The sequence below is a fragment of the Papilio xuthus genome, unplaced genomic scaffold (genome assembly GCF_000836235.2).
Source record: "Papilio xuthus unplaced genomic scaffold, Pxut_1.1 DF827570.1, whole genome shotgun sequence".
Taxonomy (NCBI): domain Eukaryota; kingdom Metazoa; phylum Arthropoda; class Insecta; order Lepidoptera; family Papilionidae; genus Papilio; species Papilio xuthus.
In genome coordinates this window covers 3,590,291-3,615,414 of record NW_013531079.1, presented here as the reverse complement: position 1 = coordinate 3,615,414, position 25,124 = coordinate 3,590,291, and the positions used below count along the sequence as shown (strand labels likewise).

The window sequence follows — 25,124 nt, the reverse complement described above, 5'->3', positions numbered from 1 at the left end:
GGGAATATTTAGATGGATGGATGGATGTGCGTTTGAAGGTATCTCCAGAACGCCTGAACGGATCTCGATGAATTTTGGAATAAATATAGAACAGTCTGGAAGAACCCAAAGGCTACTAATTGTGATTTTTTGTATTCCGCGCGTACGGAGTCGCAGGCGACAGCTAGTTCTGGAACAAAGAAAACCCGGACGATGTCTTGGTCATCAACTAGTTTCGATATAATTATTGGTCATATTTACTTGGGAATTCAAATCATCGGATCGTGCGTTACTCGATACGTTTTGAGGTCAAGATTACCACAAGTTAAGTTTACAATGATGCTGTTTGTTGACGTCATTATATTATTATTCATTAGTGGTTTTTATTTAACTGTATATTTAACTAGCCGTCGCCCGTGACTCTGTATAAAACACTATTAGTAACCTATGAGTTCTATAACTTCTATGTTCTACATCTATGGCGGATTTCATCGAGTTGCCTTGAACCCTTCTCAAGATACCTTCCAACAAATACCCAAACACCATCGGTTAGTAGAATTCAAGGTTTTTTTAACGTAAAAATTAAAATGTATGATATGAAATTTAATAAAAAAAAATATAAAGTGGCAGATCTAATATTATATTTGATCGTCTTTTATCTTTTTGCAAACAAAACAAGAATGAAGGACTAATACCCAATTTTAATAGGAACAAAAAACCCGTACACCTAGCCTACAATCTTGTCGAGCATAGTTCGCGATGGTCCAAAATCTTTATTATAATATATGCTTGTTTTTTTTCTCATTTGAAAAGGTCAAGAGTTCCGACGGAGAATCGGTGTTACCGGACTATTTCAATGGGACCTAACGGTCTTTGATTTTGTTCTGATTCACTCTTAACCTAGTGTTAAATTTGAGTATGTTATTCCGTATCTTTTACTAAAGATTTACTTGTTAAAAACCATCGGAAAATATATAGAACATCAGGTCTTTTGTGCTACAAATTTTGTGGATCAAGAGACCTGATGTTTTGTACTTCCTTAGTCACAAGATTATCTAACCCGGAGGAATAAAATGTAACCAAAAATATCACAGAATACTAGAGGACGGTGTTTTAAGGTCTTGTCATGTTTAATTTTCTGTTAGAATCGCGATACTGGCGACTCAGTGTGCTAGTTAGTTTGCAGAACTATAAGAATCTATAATTAATAAAATCGAAATATATAAATTTCATCAAGATCCGTTGTTCTGCAGATACCTTCTATCAAACATACATTCATACTTTCGCATCTTACTAATATAAATGCGAATGTTTTAATGGATGTTTGAAGATATCCTCAAAACGGCTGTATGGATCTCGCTGTAATTTGGCATAGATGTAGACCATAGCCTTGAAGAACATATAAGCTACTAATTAAGTTCTTTTACGCGTACACATTCGCGACAGCTAGTTTATAATATTAGTAAGATTCTTCAATGCATAAAGAATTATATATTTCTACTTGACACAATTATAAACATTGTAATCACATGCACGTAATCAATACACGTGAAGTTTTATCATTCGTTAGATATGGAGTCGATATGAGTAAATATGTCGGACGATAACCTACTAGTTATAGATAAGATTATCGGCATTTTCTCTTTTACCTGTGAAAGTCCTCATTTTAAGCACTTGACCGAAATCGAATTATTGTTTAGTAACGCGCTAATCATGAAATAACCTTGGAAATTACTACATGCCCTATTTTACTCTATATTTTATTAATTTAGAAGTATTATATCTAAACTGATATATAAAAACGGCTAAACACTCACGTATATTCGTCCCGTGGCAGCACCGACTAGTTTAGTTAGCTCAGTGAGCGACGGGCCGCGTCCGCGAAATAATACCAGTACCACTCATCCTGAAGAAGGGTCCCCGATGGGCTCGAAACTAGTCGGTGCCGCCACCGGACGAATATACGTGAGTGTTTAGCCGTGTTTATATATCAGTTTAGTATAATGTCTCACGAAAGTTTGAATAATTTATTATATCTAAATTTGATGATTCGAGGGTGGCGGTGTTAATCGCTCAACCAGACCACACCGCAGTCTACATGTCCAGGTTCAATCGCCGCCATGTTTTTAGCCGACTTCAAAAAGAAGGAGGTTATTTGTATTTACATCGATCCAACGCTCTATTGATAAAGGAGAACATCGTGATGCAACCTGCACATATCTAAGAAGAAATTCAAAGATATGTGTGAAGTCAACCCGCACTGATTGTCACTCCTAACTAGAGTTGGCATCGAGCACCGACGAACGAAGTATAAAGGAAGAACACTGTAACGCACAATTTGTACAATTTTATATCAAGACGTTTAATGCTATTCATTTTAAAGTACGTAAATCTGTAGTACGAGTCAGTGGCACTCAAAGTGTTGATACTTATAAATAAACATGTTTTTTTCCCGTCAATCAAGTCTAAAATCGTGGTGAATAATCTTTGATTTAAAATTTTCAATTACAACCTATTATTACTATTATTCTTTGACATATCAGTTGCTTGAACGTTTGCTATTTATAAAATAGTATGGTAAGATAGGGTGAATAGTCAATTGCCCACAATTATCCTGTCTAGTAGAAAACATTGTGGGTTTGATGCGAAGATCCGGTCTAAAAGTAAACGTTCCCACAAACGCATCTTAATGCTGCAAACCGCTATGTTACTAAGAGACGGTTACTAAGGGATACACTAAGTGTTGTATTAGACAAAGCTTAGATACTATTTAAGTGATCATCACTTTTGTGGCAAGTAATGTTTTAAATATTAAACGTAATCTAATGGTTTAAGATTTGGTTTTATAAAATCTAAATAAGAAGGAAATTAAAATTATTTCTTATTTAAGAAAATCAAATGTGAAGGCAAAAAACATTTAAAAGATTTTGTATACTATTTTTAGCAGACTTTAAAAAGGAGGAGGTTATCAATTCGTCTGTATGTAACCGCGTAACTCCGCCCCTGGTGCTCCGATTTAAAAAAAAATGATTTTCGATTTTTTACTTGCAAGTGGGTTCCATTTTTTTTATTAATTTATGTATTACATGAACATAAAATACGGACAAAATATTGTTTGTTTGACTTCGTCTCTCTAAATATACAATTCATTCGGCCATCGCATGTTTTAATAGCAAAAAATATAAGATCAAACGAACTTCTCAAGTGAAGTTCGATCGTTATTATATGAATCGCTTCATTTGAAGATATAAGTATTAACCAGGTAGTCCCCTCAACCTACAGGTGACTTTGCACGCTTAAAAGACACTCAATTTACTAAGTTGAAATTTGAATTTCACGCGACTTACCTCCACTTCCGGCGAGTCGAGGACAGAGTGCGAGACCATTCCGACTTCATTATTTTTAGAGTGCTGAGTTAAACTTTCCATACTAGGGTTAGCGAAGTGGCGTTACGGGAGGGCGGGTAACAGATTATATCTTCAAATGAAGCGATTCATATAATAACGATCGAACTTCACTTGAGAAGTTCGTTTGATCTTATATTATATTTCATCGCTTCATTTTTCGATATAAGTATTAACCAGGTAGAATTTCGGAGCGGAAAGTTTTACTCGTTACTAAAACTATAAATAATTCTTAGAATATATTTAATAGTTACAATCGTTATTTTTAATCAGACACAATTATTATGTAATCCTAAAGGTTTAACAATCTAGTTCTAGTTCGATAATTATCTACTGAGAAAATCATAAATCAGACATTAAAGAGGTATGGCAAGCGGACTTAGCAAAGTTCCCTTCATCGATAAGGGTTCTATTGTAGAACCGTGCAAAAATATTAGATGAAGGGGTCCATCCGGCAGCTTTGCGGATGGCATCAACGTTCAGGCCCGCGCGACTGGCCGCCGATGTGGCGGCGTGCCGCGTGCTATGCGCGCCGTACGTCGATACATCCACGCCGCTCTCCGATAGTACTTGTTTAATCCATCGACTAATTGACTGGGACGTGGCTGGTTTGTGTGGTGGTTTGTGAGTCAGAAACAGTTTACCTCTGTTTTCTTTCCTTTTGTTTTCTGTGACAGAAATATAATCTTTCAAAGCCGTAGCTGGACAAATATTGACATTTTGTGAGAAAAATGGTAAAAGGAGTATAGGTTGCTCTCGGCCTGGGGTGGAAGTCTTTATAATATCGGCAATTAATATCTTCGCGTTGTCTTGAGAAAATGAAATATTTTCTAGTTTAATTAAAGATAAGGTTTGTACTCTATGGGCTGTACAGAGAGCTAGTAAAATTGCCAACTTCTTTGTAATTTTTTCCAAACTCAACGTGATGTTGGGATGCCACTCTGCAATGTGATCTAAGACGCATTGGGGGTCCCATGTCTGTATATATTTGGGGGCGTTTGGTTTTGTTTTATAAGCACCCTTAAGTAATCGACATATTCGTTCGTCTGAACCGATGTTGTTACCGAGGAATAATGATAGCGCCGATCTATGAGAATTAAGACTTCCGTATGAGCAACCGTTATTAAATTGGCTTGTTAGAAAAGACAAGAGATGGAATACTGAGGCATGGAATTGACTAATGTTTCTGTTTTCACAAAACTGCCACCAAGCCTTATAGGACACGTTATACTGTTTTACCGTACTATCGGAGAGCGATGCTAGCATGAGTTCGAGGGCCACTGGTGGGCATCTTTCGGAGAAAGCTTGCCGGAGAGCCTCGCGACACCCAGGGTAAGGCTGGCGTGTAGAGGATGGTGTTCTCTGGAATGCGAACGTAAAAGATTTTTATTAGGTCGCAGGAGAAGAATATCGGACGCTAATAACTCTTGTAATAAGGGGAACCAAGGCTGCGAAGGCCAGTGAGGAAAAACGAGTATACCATCTGCTCGGTCCTCTATTATTTTCCTTAGGCATTTTAATATTACAGAAAATGGGGGGAAAGCATAAAAATAACAACAACTCCAGCTTATAGTAAAAGCATCTACAGCTATTGCGTCGGGATCTGGTCTCCAAGAGACAAAGTCTATGCATTTAGCATTGGTGCGGGATGCGAATAAGTCTATGTTTGGTCGTCCAAAGTATGACACGATGTTTTGAAAACTAGTAGCGGACAGCTCCCACTCGGTGTCCGGATTTATAATCCTAGATTCGACGTCAGCTCGATTTTCTTTAGTATTGACGTAAGACGCGTAGATCCAAATGTTACGCATCTCGCACCATTGCCAAATTCGCCGAGCGATCGCATTTAAGTGGGGAAATTGTATTCCGCCCATGCGATTTACGTAGCTGATGGCTGTAGTATTGTCTACCCGTAAAAGTATCGCGCAATTGGTTTCTTTGGATGCTAGGCTCTTGAGTCCGAAAAATATTGCTAATAGTTCGAGGTAATTTATATGATGATTACGTTCGCTAAATGACCATCCGCCGTGAGCTCGATTTTTATCACATACCGCGCCCCAGCCGGTACGTGATGCATCTGTGTAAATCTCCATTTTATAGCTGGCGTTTCGCATTGGATGCGACGTTGTTTTGATGTTGTTGATCCACCAGGTAAGATCCTCAAGGATAATACTAGGTAAATTAATCTTTCTCTCATAGTCCTGATTTTCTAAAAGAGCAAGGTATTTTTGTCGTTCTAATAGCTTTGTATACGACCAACCATATTTAACTGCCGGACACGCAGCAATAAGATTACCAATCAATTGAGCAAATTCTCTAATAGTGCATGTATGCATGTGTGAAAATTTCTGAACCAATTGCAAGATACTGTTACGTTTACTGTCTGGGAGAGAAATAGTTAGATTCCGAGTGTTAAAAATGAAACCTAAGAATTTACAAATTTGTTGAGGTCGCAATGAGCTTTTATCGTAATTTATGACAAAACCTAGGCACTGTAAAAGTTTTAAAGTTTCGTTAATGTTAAATATGCAATCTTCGTAAGTATTGCCAATACATAAGATATCGTCTAAATAGATTACCGAATTAAAGCCTGCATTTCTCAAATGAGTTATAACTTCTCTCATAATCTTAGTAAACACCCTAGGAGCCACGGAAAGTCCGTAAGGCATCGAAGTGAACTCGTAAGTTGTATTATGATTGTTTATCTTAAACTGAAATCTTAAATATTTTCTATGTTTAGCATGAATAGGAACTAGTAGATAAGCTTCCTTTAGATCAATTGTGGCTAAGTAACCGTTTTGAGGTATTAACTTCGCCGCCGTTCGGTAATCTTCCATCTTGAAGTGACACTTTAAAACATATTTATTTAGTGGTTTTAAATTTAATATAAATCGTTTGCCGCCGCTTGTCTTATTTGCAAGGAATATTTTGGAAACAAATTGGTCTCTACTCGGAAGACATTTCGTTACGGCGCCTAAGTTAACTAGTTTTTGAATCGCTGTTGACATTTCCTGATGCTCTAACTTCGAAAAAGTATTGTGAGGTATTTTTCTTTGATTTACTTTCTTGCAAAAAGGTATGGACAGGCCGTTTTGTATCCAATCTAAAATGACTGGATTGGAGGTTATTTTAGACCAGCAAATAAAAAAGTATTTAATTCTGCCTGCATGTACCTGAGTTACTGCGGTGCCGGGGCACGAGGCCTGATCGCTGCTGCAGGTTTCGACGCTGACTGCTGTTGCGTCGAGCTCGGGTATACGCGGCGGTTCTGTGATATTGCTTTCTTCCCGCCTCGGTTGCCGCGAATCGACGAATACCGGGGCGGGCCGGACCAGTTTCCCGAGTTTGAAGAGCGGTTGCTTGTGGTTTGAGGTCCGGAAGATCTCGAAATAGATTTTTTAATTTGCAGACCCTGACGTTCTATTGATTTGGCAGCCTTGATCTTATCAGAAAGATTGTTACCAAACAGAGTTTCGTCTCGTACTGAATCTTGAATGATGTGGATAAAATTCTTATCTAGGTTTGGTGTTATGAGTTTAATGCGACTATTCGTGTTTGTTGCATGTAAATCCGAAAGTATGCGGCAGGCATTACTTAAATGATTTATGGAAGCTTTCTTGTCTTCGCCGCTTAAAAGAATGTTTAACGCTCGGTTGGCGGCAGTTATGCCCGATCCTAATTGTTGCTGATGGGCAACTAGGATCTTGTCTCTGTTCCTAACAGAGTCCGCTACGGCTGCAGATATTTCGGCATTTAGCTTAGGTGCTTGTAACAACCTACAATTGTCGGGTATGAGGTAATCTTTTAATAAATTATCTTTCTTATCTCTAGGCAAGCCCTTAACCAAAAGCGGAAGCCATAATTTAGCCAAACTTTCGTGGATCTTTTCTCCAAACTCTGAGATGTCACTGGTTGACTCACCGAGGGCTTCTAAAATATCAGGGTCCAACTGTGGATCGCCTGATTCGCCTCTTGTATCCGGTAAAGGGTCAGGATCGGGATCGGGCGCGAGCTCGGGCTCCACGACGGGCTCAGGGTCATTGTTTTGTGGCGCAAGGCTTTGCTCCAAACATTCAGTATCTACAACCAAAATATTTATTAACTTAGTTACTTCAACGAGCGAGGCTCACGGCCTGCTCCAATGAAGAATTTTGTTTCAACGAACGAGGCTCGCGGCCTGTCCTGATGAATAATAATATTTCAACGAACAAGGCTCACGGCCTTTTCTGTTGAACGTCGATAGCGTGTTCGATAATCGACAAGTGGTATTAGAACACAAGTATTATGTCCATCCACATGTTGTTAACAAATAATATAAACAATGTCTAAAGAAAAAATTATTACGCCGAAGAATCAGATATGATGCGAATACGGCGACGTCGTCCGATTTCGCGTTCTCTTAATTTTCTAATCTTACGTTCGTAATGTGATATTTGATCTTCAGCACTACGTTTCGGCATTGTTCTTTTCTTTTCCTCTTTCTTAAGTTGACGCGTGTTGTTTTCACCGTGCACGAAAAGGGAATGAAGTCGGAATGGTCTCGCACTCTGTCCTCGACTCGCCGGAAGTGGAGGTAAGTCGCGTGAAATTCAAATTTCAACTTAGTAAATTGAGTGTCTTTTAAGCGTGCAAAGTCACCTGTAGGTTGAGGGGACTACCTGGTTAATACTTATATCGAAAAATGAAGCGATGAAATATAATTAATTATTTCTTAGCAAGGTCAACTCATATTACTAAATACAACATCATAGACATATAGAAATACTAGTTGTCGCCCGCCACTCCGTCCGCGCGGACTTTAAAAAAACATAATTAGTAGCCGACATACGTATTCTTCCAAGCTATGTTCTATATGTATGCCAAATTTGATCGAGATCCGTTCGAACGTTCTGAAGATACCTTCAAAACATCCATCCATCTAAACATTCGCATTTATAATATTAGTAAGTTACATAAAAAGTTTTGGTTTTAAATATTAAATGGCATTCGCAACTTTTTATTTAAAATCATCAACCAGCAAAAACTTTAATATCTAACCTACAAATTACTACAAAAAACATATAACAATACTTATATTAGTAGGCGTGTAAGTCAAGGATACAGACAGACAAATTGATTGATGTATCGAAAGATATAATGATAAATGGATTCGAAAATGATCTCATTTGGCCTCTCCTATTGTTCTTTAATTATTCAATTATCATTTGAAAACTACTGGATAGCTTTTAATGTTTCTAAAATTGTGATCAAATCTCACGCAATACCTTTCGCAGAAATAAGTTGAAAATCGGACAACTAGTGCCAGAGTTAGGAACTTCAATAGGAGCGTTTAACTACGAACAAAGCAAACCCTAACATTTTTTTATATTATAATGTGGCAAATGAGCGAACGGCCACCTGAAATCGCCGAAACAGCGAAGCGAACGCTGCCCTTAGACAAACGGACAATTCGACAGAGGAGGGGATGCACGGAAAGAGATTTCCTAGCAAATACCAAATGTACCAGGAGAACAAAACCTGCAGAAGATTATAAGGCAGAAAAAATCATTTCATTTCAAATCAAGATAATAAAACTAATCAACTAGATATAGTACGGGAATAAAGTACCAGGAGAACATAATGATGTAGGTACAAAGAAAAATACAGCAATAATTACGTAGCATCCATACCGTATTATTCTGGGATGGGATAACGATCCGTCTTCATAATTTATTCCTCCAATCTTAGGTTCAAGCGTGACCTTTGCTCGAGCGATGTATGCCCGATAACAAAACAAAAGAATACAAACTATCGGTTATTGGAATCGCGAAGCTATCTCGAAGTTAAATGGCTTTTTTGATGTATTACTAAGACGTGGTCGATGAATTATTTTTATGAGTTACGTATGGCTGTTCCTAGTGCCATATTTTTTTAAAACTATACTACAGTCATCCATATATATAAATAAAATTGGAGTGTATGTTTGTAATATTGAAACAACCGTTTTACTACATGTATATGTATATATATACGGGGTACATACACCAAAGTAACATTTTTTACAACTTTTGTCTGTATGTTTGTTCCGGCTAATCTCTGAAATGGCTGGACCGATTTTAAAGGGACTTTCATTAGCAGGTAGCTAATATAATAAGGAGTAACATAGCCTATGGTTATTTGAGAGAAAATTCAGTTATTTTTAGAAAAATAAAGTAATGTTGCAATGTCCGAGTACTGGTACCGTGCGTAGCTCAAAGACAGTATTTCAAACGGACGAAGTCGCGGGCACAGCTAGTTATAATAAGAATGCAAAACAACTGCAAGAGAGCTGGTACTAGTCAGGAATCTAATGGTATCACATCCCTTTTAACTTCTTATATAAAGTAATTTAATAAAGCAAACGTAGTCATTTTGCAATACCATTGACCTCTATAAACGGCCTAGCTATAACATTTAGTATTTTGTGTCTATTTGATATCCGCCATTTTGGTGCTTACGGTATTAGTTTGTAGCCGTAGCGTGAATTCAAACTAATATAGATAGAATTAACTGTCACGTAACATCAAGGAAGGAAACAAATTGGAGAAGACATATCGTACCAGGAGTTTCAAAAAACAGTAAGATATTAAAAAAAGAAAAAGTTTAGGAATCATTAAACTTATAAAACGACATCTCAGTCGTGTCTATGTAATGCGTTTTTAACTGTGTTCACTTGTTCATTTTAAAAGCAAATCATTTAAGCTAAGTCATCAGAGCGATGTCTTGTTAAGTGAAAGTGTGAAGTCCGTCGCTTTCAAACTTTTAATAATTCCAGAATTTTTACATTCTTGTTACTTTGGATCTCTATTATTAATTGCAGTAAAAAATCATATCATAGTTGAAATAGACAAGAATTTCTTTTACAATGTTAAATAATCATAATTAATCATGTTTTCGAACTTTGAATTATAAAAAGTTTGAGCACCACTGGATTGTTATTTTCTACGCTTTCTTTCATTTAAATCTTCATACAGATAATCGAAAGTTTAATGTCTAATTTTCTTCTATGAAACTAAACGAAACCTATCTCCTTGTAATTTTGTTACTTAATATAGATGTAGGTTTTCACTGCCATGACACAGCTTTTAGAAACACAGAGTTGTCTCTTTTGTTTAAAAAAAATGCGGCAATTTGCGACATAAACGGCTGTATCTTTTGATTGCGTTGAACTAGAAGTTTGAATTTTCATTGATGAACGGCTTTATGGATATCGCTGAAATCAGGCAAAGATGTAGAACATACTCAGGAAGATCACATAGGCTACTAATTAAGTTTTTTTAATACTAATTGTACAATAAAATCACTGGACAATTGGCAATAATAAATTACCTTCATAAGTCGCTATTCAGGTTTATCCAATAAGAAAACTTCCTTCTACCGAAGACAAATAAAACGTCTCATAATGAATACTGGCACTAATTAATCATTTTAAAAAAATACTAAAGGACTAAGAAAGCTTGGGTCAAGAAACTCATTTGCGTTATAACGTTAAGAAGGCTTGAAGTGAAAATCTCTTGTTACGAAATTCTGTAGACATTGGTGTATTTGGTTTGAGAAATGGATACCATTTATGTTGCTCCAATTTCAGGACATTTATCTTATATAATTTATTTATAGGCATTTTTTATTTCCCACCCTTTTCGAATAAGGAAAGGATGAAAAGGGTAGTGATTAGGCAGGGAAGAGGATGTATAAATTAAAATTAGGGAAGCCGTCTGCTAAATATTTTTTCTAATCTTATTAATATGATATATGCGAATGAATGGATATAAGGATGGATGTTTGTTAGAAGGTATCTCTAGACCGGCTCCATGTTGGCTGAAATTTAGCATAGATGTAGAACATAGTCTGGATGAACCGGCTACTATAGTATCTACTTAAGATAGACTAGTTTGACAACTGACGCCTATAAAGTATCGAATTAATTTTGTATGAGGATTAATGTTGTACTTAATGGACGGTTGTCATAATGTCGAACCGTCGCGCACAACGAACAACTGTGAACTATCGAGAATCTGTCTTATAATAAAATTAATCGAACAAGTGGGTTCTATAATTTTTGTTATGAAGGATAAAATAGGAATAGAAATAAACAATTGTATTTAAATCGTTTTTCAAAAACATTCACGAATTTTCGATTGCAAGTTCTTTGAGAACATTTTTAATAGAAAAAAGTTTCTTTTTTAAAGGTTGGTTACCCTTAACACATATGTATTCAGTGTGCGAGGCGACAGACAGACAATATGACTCGTTACGACGTATTCATACTTTTAAAAGCCGTGTCCACTTCGAGAAGAAAGTCACCTAATTTTTTTATCTGTATTCCATTCGGCCTTTGAAACCAGACATAACTTGTGTAAATATAAAAAAGTATCTATATGACTGACAGACATAATAGATACAAAGATATATATTCTGATTTATTTTGATAACACTATCTTATCTCTTCACTCTTAGTCACCATACAAATGAATGTAGCTATATAAAAACTGATCTTTATATTAAATGGATAGGTTATTAGTTTGAATCCTCTCCGTCGCTATTAACAGGAATCGTTAGAGTTAACATGCCAAAAATCAAATAGGCACAAAATATCACACTTATAGCCTGTCCTTTTATAAAGGCATTTAACAGTTATGTTCCATTTTCGAATTTCGAATTCATTACATCTTTCTTTTTTATAACCGACCAGTTTTAAATTCTATCATAGAAGAAAACTACATAAAGCAAGATATTAGAGTTCAAAAAACACATTGGTTAGTGTTGCGTCGTTAAATTTAACCGTTGCTAATTCAGTATAACAGGAATGTGGTTACACTCCATCCGTGACTTTATTTCTTACTTCATGCTTAACTGAGTAAAGACGGACGACCTTGTGTGCTTGGCTCTGAATAAAACTTTTTAACAGTGGGTTTTCACTTCAGAAACTTATACAAAAACATTTTAGACATTTTATTCTCTTGCGAAGATATTTTCATAGAAATGATCAACTTTGATGTCTCTTAATAAGACAGAACTGTGGGTTATAACTATTTTACGTAGCCAACAATTTCTTTCTTAAACTTTAAGCCGACTTCAAAAAGAAAGAGGTTACATCGTCTATATTTTAATATGTTACCGCGTAACTCCGCTCTTGGTGTTCTAATTTTGAAAACATTTCTTTTTAATCGAAAGGTTTTTCTTGCCTGTCCCATTTTTTTTTTCAATTTTTAATCTGAATTCAAGTGTAGTAAACTTTTGTTGTTCGCTTGTTGCGGCGGCTTGTTGTCCCTTATTTTACAAATCCATTCAAAAATATTGATAGTCTGTCTGCTTACCCTCTTATATCATTACAGATTTAGACGTGACATTTGCAAGAACAATGGATAATAAGAGACACAATATATGTTTCATCATAACCTCGTAATAGAATCTTAAAGATCGTGCGAAAAACAATCGCTAATATAATTATTGAATTTATCAATCTATATAAAAAGAGGAAATTAACAATGATCTGTGAAATAACTCCTATATTACGCATATCTTTAACACAATCAAATACTTTCTTTAGTCTTCTACCTACATATACCATCCACACTTCAAGTTTTAACGTTCCTTTTTTTATATTATAAGGTGGCAAACGAGCGAACGGCCACCTGAAATCGCTGAAATAGCGAAGTGACCGTTGCCCATAGACATATGCAATTGCATATGCGTTGCCTACCTTTAATCGACGTAGTAGAGGATGCACAGAAATAAAATATTTTCCCTTTCCATGCATCCTCTCATTCGGAAAGTCCACTTCCACTTCCCATCGTTTCCTTATAAGAAAAACGGTGGGATGAGACAGAGGACTAAATTAGGCCTCCGGGACGCACACTCATCAGACGAAATGCGGAATTGGTTCCACTTTACGCCTGTCATCTGTCTGGTCGTGGTATTTCACCGGGCGAGCCGGGCTGATTCGTGCGAAAATGTTAAAGTGCGCTCTACCAAAAAAAACCACTGTTGAAACTGTTCCTCATCCATCTGTGCCTTTTCTCAATTATTTGGGGTTGGTCATCTTTATCGTTATTCTCCAGACAGCACGACTTTTAGTCTCCTTTATTCCTTGTCCAAACTTAAAGTTTGCATTGTTAATGATTGAATCGATGTTTTATGTTAGAAAAACTCGGAGAAGAATACGATTCGAGTAACACCTAACTCGTTACATAGGTTCAGTTGTTTGGTATACATACGGTTATTAAAGCTGATATTAGTACTAAGTTTTCTGAACTCAATACAGTGGACATACGGTGTCCGTTCTAAGAATAGATATATAATAATCGAGCACCAAGATTTCACGTTTTTTGTCCAACGTTCGATCGAGCGAGCGTCATTCGATCTACTTTTTTTTAATCCGCGCATCATAAATACAAAAGCTTTGTCTGTCATGTCTTTTATATTAATTTTATTATCCTTTTAAAAAAAAACAAGAAAATATAAATTTCATAATATTATACAATATCGTTTATATTTATGTGAGTATCCTTAGTTAACTACAAATTAGTACTTAGGTAGTTAACTGTATAAAACCATTCAAAACGTATGAGGGCTCGGAATATAACCACGGCAGGAGAGAACACAATTTTAGGTATTGACGGAGAGTAAAGCAATGCAGAGAATTCCTGTAAAGAAGGAATGGAAGGTAGAAGAGACGCATTGGATAGAGAAAATTCTCTTTCTGTGTGTTCCCACTTCTGTCTGTCGTGTGTAGCCGCTTGCTCATTTCCCTCCCTTATACTTTAGGTACAAAAAAGCCCAGCTAACCACGAGCCGCGATAAAGTTTGAATCGTTTAATACTATGTGCAACAATTACACTGAAAGACAATGTAAGACAGTGGACCTGATGTTATCAGTATGGGAAAATAACTTGTTTTACAAGATTTATAACATTTATACATTGTTGTGTGATTATTTTGATTACGAAAATTACTTGAACAAAATTCTTTTGTTCGTGAAAAGTGAAAGTTTTCTGGTAAGTGGTACCTTTTGCTATGAATTTGTTTATTTAAGACGTTTCGTTTTTTATTAATGTAAATTATTGTTGTAACATCCAATAAGATTTTTAATAAGAACTGAACTAGATTTACAATTGAAAAATCTCTAAATTACCGAATAATTTCATTTCTAGAAATAAAATAAAGATAAATCTTACTAATATTATTGTGAATGTTTAGATGGATGTTTGTTTGAAGGTATCTCCGGAACGTCTGAACGGATCTCGATGAATTTTGTCATACATAGACATAGTCTGAAAGAACATATAGGCTATTTTTTTAATCTGTGCGGACGGTGTCGCGTGTGCCAGCTAGTATGCTAATAAAACCTCTAATGTAAAATTAAATATATTTTCATTATTAAAATTACTATGTCGTTAAGCGATGACCTTTGCATCAAACAGTTAATGATTCGTCAAATTAGAAACGATTTTTCAGCTTCCGTAGACGTGTTTCGCCATTATTATTTACATATATTTAAGTTTTTTTTTATTATTTAATAAAAAAAATACCGTAATAAATTTGTCTTTTCTTTAGCACGCGATATAAATAAAAAATACAAGGAACTACCGAAAATGTTTACGATTAATTATGGTACTGTTTTTTGTGTGAAGTTAATTTTGTCTGTCTTCCTACCAAATGATTATTAAGTCGTGATCCAAGCGATGATGCTGATGGCCCAGCTCAATACAATTATGGTGACTACATAAACTTTGAACTTGACTTCGTACGAATAAATTGATATTAAGCATTAGTTTATTTTTACTAAAATGCTTAAATCATTCATCATCTACCTGTCCTTATTTCACTTACTTAGGGTCAGGAAACAAACTTATCAATCTAAATATTTTGGCTTTATGGCCGGACACCTACCTATCACCAATCTTACAGTTGCATAAATCAAAAAATAAATATAAAAAATACACCAACAATAAAGTAGATATACCTAGATTTTTTACATTTTACTGCAAGTAAAATGTAAAAACATTAGATGTCGCCCGAGACTCCGTCTGCACAAAATCAAAAAATAAAATAGTAGCCCGTGTCATGTCATGTTCCAGTCTACGTTCTACATTTATGCCAAATTTCATCAAGATCTGTTTAGCAGTTACGGAGATACCTTGTAACAAAGTTCAATCAATCCATCCATCTCAACATTCGCGTCTATAGTATTTGTAAGATATATTTACCAAGTCCATACTCACTGTGGTTACAAATCATCCGTGACACCCCTAACCTTACCGCATCTGATAAAAAGCCTAACGCATGACTAATTGAGGCTCCAATATGAGGAAGTCAGCAGTTCAGATAATGATGTCATTAACAATGATCCCTCATCACGCATGTTATACGAAATGCTACAAGAATAAGTTCGTGGGAACATAGTAATTGCTGCTATTAATAGACGACCCATTTGATATAACTGATACATATTTTCACCTCACCTTGCGAAGAGGTTTACGCGTAACTTTTTACCTCGCACAGCCGCGTTGAGGAACATATGTCCGCAGCGGTATTTCCAAATAGTTACGACTAAGGGGCTAGCAACGCATCTACGGTTCCTCTGGCACGGCGGATGTCTATGGACGTCGTAAAAAACCTTTATTAACACAAATGGTTGTCGTTTTTACTTGAACAAGAGTGAACTGATGACCTATCATCCCTTAACCCAGAGGATAAGACAGATTGGATAGAATTTCCATTTGAGACACTTCTCTCTCTTCCACATTCATGTGTCTGAGTAAAATATGACTTAGGAAATCAAAAAGTCGTATTTGGTTTGATTTTTGACAGTTTGAATTAAATAATATTTCAAATCAAATGACATCAAATCCAAAACATATTTTTCATGGGAATTACCACGATTAGTCATAATAATTTTGTTCTTAACATTCTTAATTTCTTAACGGCAAAAAACCGGCGCATAACTATGCTAATGAGAGCATTTAATACGCTACTACTAAAACTCACTTTTATCTCGAACAAATTTTGCAGTGACGAAAATGGAGTTGACCTTGAAGCGAGAGTCAAAGGAATCATTATATTTCTCGCTTATAGAGGTTTCTCTCTAACCATAATTTCTCACTTATGCAGGTCGTCCGAGGTTAGACCGTATAGTCAAAATTAATATTAGCTCTTGCTAATGTTACAGTAAGTTCCAATTAATTGATTACGAACGATTTTTATCTGTATTTTATTTAATAAAGAATCAAACTTGACAACGCCTGCTTAAAACCATCGTTTGGTGTTTAATAAAATATAATTCGAAAGAATCATAACCAGATTCGAGGGCGATTGCAAAATATCTATAAAAGACGAGTTTGACAATAGTAGTGGTGAAACTAAACCACAATCAAGGCCGCTATCCTCACGCTATCGCCCGTGGGGGGTGAACTGTCATACGGTTTATTAACCTACTAACATTCAATCCGGTCCAAAGACAATAGATTCAAACAAAAGGTTTTTAGATCACCCAGATATATTAGTGAATTTCACTTGAACTAATCGATCGATTTGTTCATAATTGTCATATGTCATATGTCATATTGTGACATGAATTTATGACGGTCATTTAGTTCAGACTTGTTCCTAAATAGTTACTTTCGAATGACGATCTTATTTTATTTCAGCCTTTCACCCACAAGGCGATATAAATCTCTGTTAAAAAAGGTAACGCATCTGGTAATACGTATATTTGTGGATAGCGTTCCCTAGTTCAAATTCAAGTGGCTGCATACTCGTTTGCCAACTTATAACATAATAAATTTAAACATTATTCCACTGTGAAGTTAGAAGAGATTCGAAGATATGTGTGAATCAACCCGTACTTCGCTAGCATTGCTATGGCGTAGTCGCTAACTTATGGTAGGCTCCGAGCCCCTCAGTGGGGACCTATAGTGAGCTGATGATGATAATGACGAGAGTTATTCCAGGCTAAATTCCTTGTTATACAGGATGCTTTATGGCCCAGTATGTAATGGTCTTTTGTGCGTAGTTTAGGTCTTACGGGTTGAGGTTAAGTATTTATAAGCCTGTTTATGTGGGTGGACATAACTGTGTGTGTAATTAAATTGAATACACCGCATTATAATCATTCCTTAACCTTCATTTGTTATGTGTATATATTTATAGATATACTAGCTGTTGTCCGCGATTCCGTCCGCGCGTAATTAAGTTTTTAATTAGTAGCCTATGTGTTCTTCCAGACTCCAACCATTCGCAATTATAATATTAGTAAGGTTCTATGTTAAGATTCTGATTTATTAATTTTGTACCAGGAATTTTCTGAATTTAGTTTCGTTTGTAATAGCTGTAAGTCAGTTTGGCAGTTAAGCGCTTGACGAAACCGGACTAAAATATAAAATATCCAGGTTCGAATCCCACCTCGATCGATGTGTTTTTTCGAATTTCAGGTGTACGTTTATCTGACGTTCTTACTGTAATTTATAGTTGCTACGTTTTATATTGTTTAATATGTAAATAGACAAACAAACAGACATGGTGCAGCGGCTTTATTTAAAATTACCTATATATTAAACTTTGCGAAATAAGATAAATATCAGAACAAATTTATTCCAAATTATTCATTCAACTTAATATGACACCGGTGTTAAGTTTTTTCACTTAATGTCACTCAAAGTGCAAAATATTAAATAAATCAATGCTATGACACAGTATCAGATCAAACCAAATCAACTCGTCCAATAATAATTATTTACATCGCACTAAAGTTACTAGATGTGTCAAGTTGAGTTAAGCAATTCTTGTTTAATTGCGACCGAATCTTACTAATATTATAAATGCGAATGTTTAGATGGATAGATGTTTGTTAGAAGTTTGTGATCAAGCAAAACACATATGTATTTTGTCTCATGCAATCTTAAGGTTGATATGAGTTTTGCCACTAATGTTAAAAATACAATGTCAATTTTAATTTATAGTAGATGTTATGTATTGGACTACCGTGAGTTTCTGAGTCTAAAATCTCCATTAAAAACATATTGATATCTCTGTTTTGTCAAAGATGAAAGACATATGTTTTATACAGATACTAGCGGACCCGACAGACGTTGTCCTGTCTACACGTCTTTAATTTGAATATTATTTAAAATTTGACACTGCGATGGTAGCGCCGTCTGTCGGATCCATTGTAAAACATTCCAAAATCAACAACTACTAATAAATTAAAAATTTATTAAAAAAAACATTGTCCAGCGGACAAAATTGTGAATCTAAACCATTCCCAGATCCCCTTGAACACACACAAAAAAATTCATCAAAATCGGTCCAGTCGTTTGAGAGAAGTTCAGTGACATACACACTCACAGAAGAATTATATATATAAAGATGTATACTAAGAAGAAGAAGTCTCAGAAGCCAACGGTAATTTGACTAGTTTACTATGATAAAATATTACATTCATATTAAGTGTATGAAATTAACAAACAAGCAACCTATTAAAATTATATTTAATAGCTATACCGAACTCTGTCCACGCGGGATTAAAAAAAATAGTAGCCGATGTGTCCTTACAGGCTATGTTGGGTCTACATCTATGTTAAATCCATTCAGCGTTCTGAAGATACCTTCTAACAAACATCCATCTAAACATTCGCATTTATAATATTAGTAAGATATGCCAAATACTACAATACAATTAATCTAAATTTATTATTCAATTTAAATATTTATCATACAATTTGTAATTCTTAAACATGCAAACGAAGGCTTACCAGTAACCGGACCACAGAGCAGATAGTTTCCATAATAAACACCCTCGTCACTTCCAGTAGACACAATAATATATTCTATAATTACGTTTCTATATAATTTTGATGTCGGTCAATATAACATTTGAAACTGGAACACATTCACTTTCTGCGTACATTTATTGTAAACACCAGATTAGATCCACGCCTTTGTTCGTATAACTGTGTTTTCACTGCGGAAACATCTGTACAAAACATACAACGAAGATAAAACGTCAATGGCTCAGGAGTTAAGCAGTTGACTTGTAATCTACAGGTCATAGGTTCGAAACCTGTCATGTACTTATGTGTTTTTTAATCTTCGATTTACATCTAAACATTTATCCGAGGATCTAAGAAGAAAATCAAAGATTTGTGTGAAGTCAACACGCACTGTGCCAGGTTGACTATGGCTTAGTCAATTTAGGTAGGCTCTGAGCACCTTAGTGGTGACGTATAGTGAACTGATGATGATACACCGAAGAGATGATTAAAACTAGAAAGTAATGAGATTGAATGTGGATAGCAAAGGTAAAGGAAGACCAAAGATTGTATGGATGGATTGTGTGAAAGAGGATATGCGTAAGAAGGGAGTGAATTCAAATTAAACAGCTGATAAAGATGTATGGAGAAGTAGTACTGTGCCGAACCTATGTATTAAAAAAGGGCAATGTTGATTAAGAAGGGAGTTTCTGTTTCAGCAGTGTAAACCCACGCTTATGACTTAAATATAACAGTTACATAACTGTATTACAATAATTAACCCTTTAATAAAGTTCATAGACACATCGACCTTTACTTTAAGCAATTTAAATAATGTTTAAACATGTCGCATACTTATGAAGTCATTTCAAAATTTAAAAAAAGTGCTCTATATAAAGGTCGTTATTACGAAAACTGGTAAAAACATAAAGAACATTAATAAGAGTTTAAAGTTGTAACAGGTCAAGGAATTAATTAACGTATTCATGCTTTGGTTAACAATGCTAAGTTATTAAGTTATTTGCAATCATAAAGTGGACGCTCCAGTTTGTTCACCCAGTTCGATCCATCTTCCGATTTCACTACTTTTGTTATAAACTACTAGCTGTTGCCCGCAACTACGTCCACGCGGAATAAAAAAAGAACTTAAATAGTAGCCTATGTGTTCTTCTCGACAGCCGTTCTGAAGACACCATGTAAAAAACATCCATCTATCCAAACAGTCGCATTTATAATATTAGTATAATAACATTGTTATCCAAAGTTTTCTTTTGTTTTCATTTAAAAATCGAATCATTAGCTTTATTTCTTGTAAGCCCCCAATCCAAAGAGCGCTTTTTCAACGCGGTAAAAAGTAAAAAAAACAAATGCAGTTTGAATTCATACGACAGCGCTTTTAAAACGCGACGCTTTTTTATCGCGCTACGACACTGAACGCTGGATGAAAACAAGATTTAAAGCGTTCATCATTCCAGTCGCCAACGCAGAGTTTTAACGCGTCAAAAAACCGCACGTGCGTATCATATAATCGAGATTTCGTAATTAACACTTTAGTCAAAATCTAAGTACGGTTGTTATTGCAAGCAATTGTTACAAGGCGTTATACTTTTAACAATATAAGTTATGCAAAAATAATGGCCACTGCGAAACTTGTTAAGTTATTATAATTAAGTTACAACATAAATAACGTCAGCATATCTAATTCAATTTTAAAGCCTTCATTTTTAATTGTTAACACATATAAGTACGCATAACATTATTGTATAGAAGCGGTTATCGGTCTCCACTGAGGGTCTTGCAGCCTGTCCTAAGTTAGGGGTGACTAGGCCATAGTCAATGCTGTCCCAGTACAGATTGTCTTTAGGGGGCATCCATAAATTAATTGAGGTGTTTAAGGGGGGGAGGGGGTCGAGTCAAATCTCACGATTTTTTTTCTGATGGAAACAAAAAAAACAAAAGCTCGAAGCTATTTTTTTTTCTTTTTACAATAAACAATCCAACGTGTTTACGTAAGAAACTCATATTTTGAAAAATCTCACGCGAGATTGGAGGATATGGGGAGGGGGTTAAATAAAATCTCACGACATCTCACCACGGGGAGGGGGAGGGGCAGATAATAAAAAAAACCCTCACGTAATTTATGGACGCGCCCTTACACATATCTTGGATTTTTTCGTATATGTGCAGGTTGCATCACGATGTTTTCCTTCACCATAAGAACGTTGGAATTAGATAAGTCTGACTCCCGTGCATATAAGCTACATACTTTCCAGTCCAGTTCCAGCCCCGTCAAAATCTGTCCAGCTTCGTTTACTAGGAACAATCGTAGACTTACGGACGGACAGACAGGACCATAAACATTTAAAAAATTGGAAATATGACTTTTTTAAATATTAAATATTACACACAGATATTCTAATTTTATTAATTTATAGAATAAAAGTTGAATTTTATTTTTCTTGTTAAGTAATAACTTATTTTTGTTACAGATCGCGTCCCTAACGAATAAGGTATGTTTTCACTGATTTATTTTAAACGATATAATTTTTATTTAATTTTAATGACCCTTGATTACACTGTATGTATAATAATTTCAAAGCAAATAGAGCAGACACTGCGTAGTTACTAATTGGGAAATATGAAGAAACAATTCGCTGTCTTAACTTGTTTTATATTGCCATCCTTTACGCTCTCTTTCAAAAAAACAGAGATAGCGATTAATTGTCACGCCATTTGAAAATTACAAGTTGCAAAACATGAATTTATAGTATTATACTTAAAGATATTTAACAATTTTTAAGGCTACGTGCATACAAACTTTGCAACCAACCCTGTTTTTGCATACATTACCATTTCATAAATAAGGGTGCGAACACACTAAAAGTGAGGATTTTCTTTGAGTAGAGTTTTGAGTGAACGATCTATGTAGAACACTCTCCCTCTCACCTCTCAGAGTGATTAAGTGTGCACTAAGGAAGGCCTTTACTGTCGATTTGTACGAGAAATCCTCTCATTCATATTAAGACTTGGTTTGCATTAAAAAGTCTTTTAAGTTGGCAATATCTTATACGTTAAAATTGAAAGAGATTTGCTTTTTTGATTCAGATTTGAAAGGGTTTATATTAAAAGAGCAATGCTTGAAATTTGTCCTAAGGTCATAGTATTTTTTTATTTTATAAATTTTGATAGAAGATTAGTTTAAATCCTCAGTCCTCTGATCCTTTTACCCCGACAATGACAAGCGTGAAGAGACGAGCGTGTGTGAAATTAATCATAGTGAACCGAATGTCACGGCGATTGGAAACGCTGCGTTCGCAACCGATTCGAATCCAGACGTGCCCGGGCAAGCATTTAACTCCGTTTCCACTAAGCTATTAAAATCATCGTTTGTTGTGCGCTTAAAATTTTGGATTAAGCTGTCGACGTAGGTGTTTCCATCCAGTTAGTACATGCTTTTAAAAAAAGTGTCAATTGGCACTTGCAAATCATAACTTCGTTTAACATCAGGCTTGTTCCTGAATTTGCGTTAATTTATTCGTTTTAATAAAATCGATTGTCTTTTGTTTCTGACCCAAGGCTACGGTTAAAAACGCAACTTGTATAATAGAAGTTGTAATCCGCCAGAGTCGCGTCGCTAATCGAGTTAGTGAAAATAGGTTTTAAGCCTCGCTGGTATTAGTGTAACCAATTGTTAAATCATGCTGCCTATTTTATTATTTCGTATAACATTTCTGAGATATAGACGGTATTAGGATTAACTTTAATATATTTCTAAGATATGGTAGGTGACGATCTAAATTTTGTCTCACGTTCACGGGATGCCGATTTAGCGGCTAAGTAAGACGGGTAGGGGAAATATCTTCTCTCTGCGCGTTCCCTCCTCTGTTTATTACAGGTGGGCAACGCATCTGCAATTGTAGCTGTCTATGACCAGCAGTTGCTTCACTATTTCAGCGAATTCCAGTGGCCGGTTTTTCGTTTCACACCTTGTAATCTTACTAATATTATAAATGCGAATGTTTAGATGGATGTATGGACCTCACTGATGTTTGGCATAGACGTAGAACATAGTCTAGAAGAAAACATAGGCTACTAATTAACATTTATTTGCGCACGGACGGAGTCACGGGCGACAGCTAGTTACTTATAATACTGTGTAGGCATAATTCATCGAACACAAATATAATTAATAGACGTATTATGTATTCTATGATGAGAAATATTATTGTAATTCCATTGCGTGTATTATAAGGTTGTAAAATTGTGTTACATCTTACAACACCATCATTCTATAAGACACAAGTCAATCATCTCGGATTTATTGCAATCGTTTATTGAAATTTGCTTACAATACGCATCTATTAAATTATAATTCATATACGATTTCTAATATATGCCTTAGACTAAAATTGACTTTATTACGTTGTGTCAAGGTTCATATTTGCGTTTTATGAACTTTTATAAATACCATAGTGCATATCGGCACGAGAGAAGTTTTATAGTCTATGCAAATATTATTTTAAATGAAAGTTGGTTCTATTATATTCGGAACTAGATAAGCGCCGCGATATATACTATTTTTCCGCGCTGACAAAGTCACATGCAAACGGTAGTATGTTTTAAAAGCCTAATGCGCGCGTCCATTGTACCGATCCGGACGCACCACACGCACGGCCTGCAGCGGATTTTAGTTTCCTTTGTATGACTTTAGGTAGCGCTGCGTCAATCCGCGTAAGCAACAAGACAAAGCAAATCCGTTCAATCCGTGGTTGCGTCCGGCGCGGGCCAATGGACGCGTACCTTTAATCATCAGTTGTTTGGACTGCTTATGTTCATGCAATTGCTGAGCTGGCTCTTTTTGCCACACTTTTGTTATAAAATGTGTTTAATTTCATTTGAATTGTGTTCCATATAACCTATTACATAACCACCTGCACTGAATATTACGTCTGTCATTCTTATACAACAAAGGTGTTGAATATTCCTTGGCGCAGACGCTTAACGCAATCTTAATCGTGTTACTGGTAGTATACACATTTATGTCATTCTATAAAACGTCTAGTGGCGTTGTATCTGGCACGCGAGATTCGACTGCATATGACAGATACGAAAAGAGAGAAAGGTGTAACACTCGATACGGACGACTTGACAGTAAGACGGACGTATGAAAAATTATCTGGCAGGCGAGATTCGACTGCGCATGACAGATACCGTCTAATATCAAAGTTACACAAATAGACACTGTATTTGTGTTATTTTTTATGTGATTATAAAATTTAAATGTCGTTTTATTAGTTCTTAAAATAAATGTGAAGATTTTATTGAACTATGTTATCGTAATATTTCATACATATCGTTGTCCCTTTCATTCTCTTTGAGAAAAAAAGAGACAAGTGTCGCATTAGAATTGTAAAAGATAGATTTTGTTTATCACAATATGTTAATTAAATTCGAATCCCTGACATATTGCTAATTTAATATCTATAAATAAATTAATAAACAATTCTATATGACCATTATTAATTTCACGCGTATATTTAATTAAAAAGTCAAACAACGGTGTAAATCATAATTCTTGCGACATCTTTGATGCATATTTTAAAAGTCAATCAAAATAATAACCGTCAACTATAGTCATATTTGAATGTAAATTTTTACTAAAACCTTAACCTACTTTGAGAAGAAATACAATTTTATTTAGTGACATTTGACACCTAAGTATTGTATAGCAATATCAAGTACATGAAGATGGTAAAAAAATACATTGTTATTGTTACATTTGAATACTTATCCACCAGCTGTCCCCCGCGACTTTGTCTGCGCAATTAAAAAAAAAACTTAATTAGCAGCCTATGTGTTCTTCCAGACTATATTCTATATGTATGTCAAATTTCATCGAGATCCGTTCAGCCGTTCCGAAGATTCCTTCAAATTTTCGCATTTATAATATTAGTAACATATCAAGTTTTTAGTA

General features: G+C 35.3%; 2 protein-coding genes across 3 annotated transcripts in view; one reads left to right on the top strand and one right to left on the bottom strand.

The window, feature by feature from the left end:
- sano (CABIT domain-containing protein serrano) overlaps nt 1-25,124 on the top strand; it is a 90,190-nt gene that overhangs the window by 4,669 nt on the left and 60,397 nt on the right. The window contains exon 2 of one of the 2 annotated variants that reach the window (XM_013313349.1): nt 21,640-21,660. The exons of the other annotated variant lie outside the window; for it this stretch is intronic. The gene's annotated coding sequence lies outside the window, so the exon portion shown is untranslated. The remainder of the gene's footprint in view (nt 1-21,639; nt 21,661-25,124) is intronic. 2 annotated transcript variants of the gene reach the window in all.
- On the bottom strand, nt 4,673-7,843 carry LOC106118506 (uncharacterized). The gene is made up of 3 exons (XM_013313166.1): nt 7,801-7,843; nt 6,557-7,463; nt 4,673-4,745 (listed from the first exon to the last, which is right to left on the bottom strand). Exons 1-2 carry the CDS (start codon nt 7,841-7,843, stop codon nt 6,562-6,564), a joined length of 945 nt encoding a protein of 314 aa, XP_013168620.1. The 3' UTR covers nt 4,673-4,745; nt 6,557-6,561.

Coding starts and splice junctions, on each gene's coding strand:
- LOC106118506 (XM_013313166.1), bottom strand. CDS start 7,843: ATGCCGAAACGTAGTGCTGAAGATCAAATATCACATTACGAAC. Junction 7,464..7,800: donor TCAAATATCACATTACGAAC/GTAAGATTAGAA, acceptor TTTTGGTTGTAG/ATACTGAATGTTTGGAGCAA.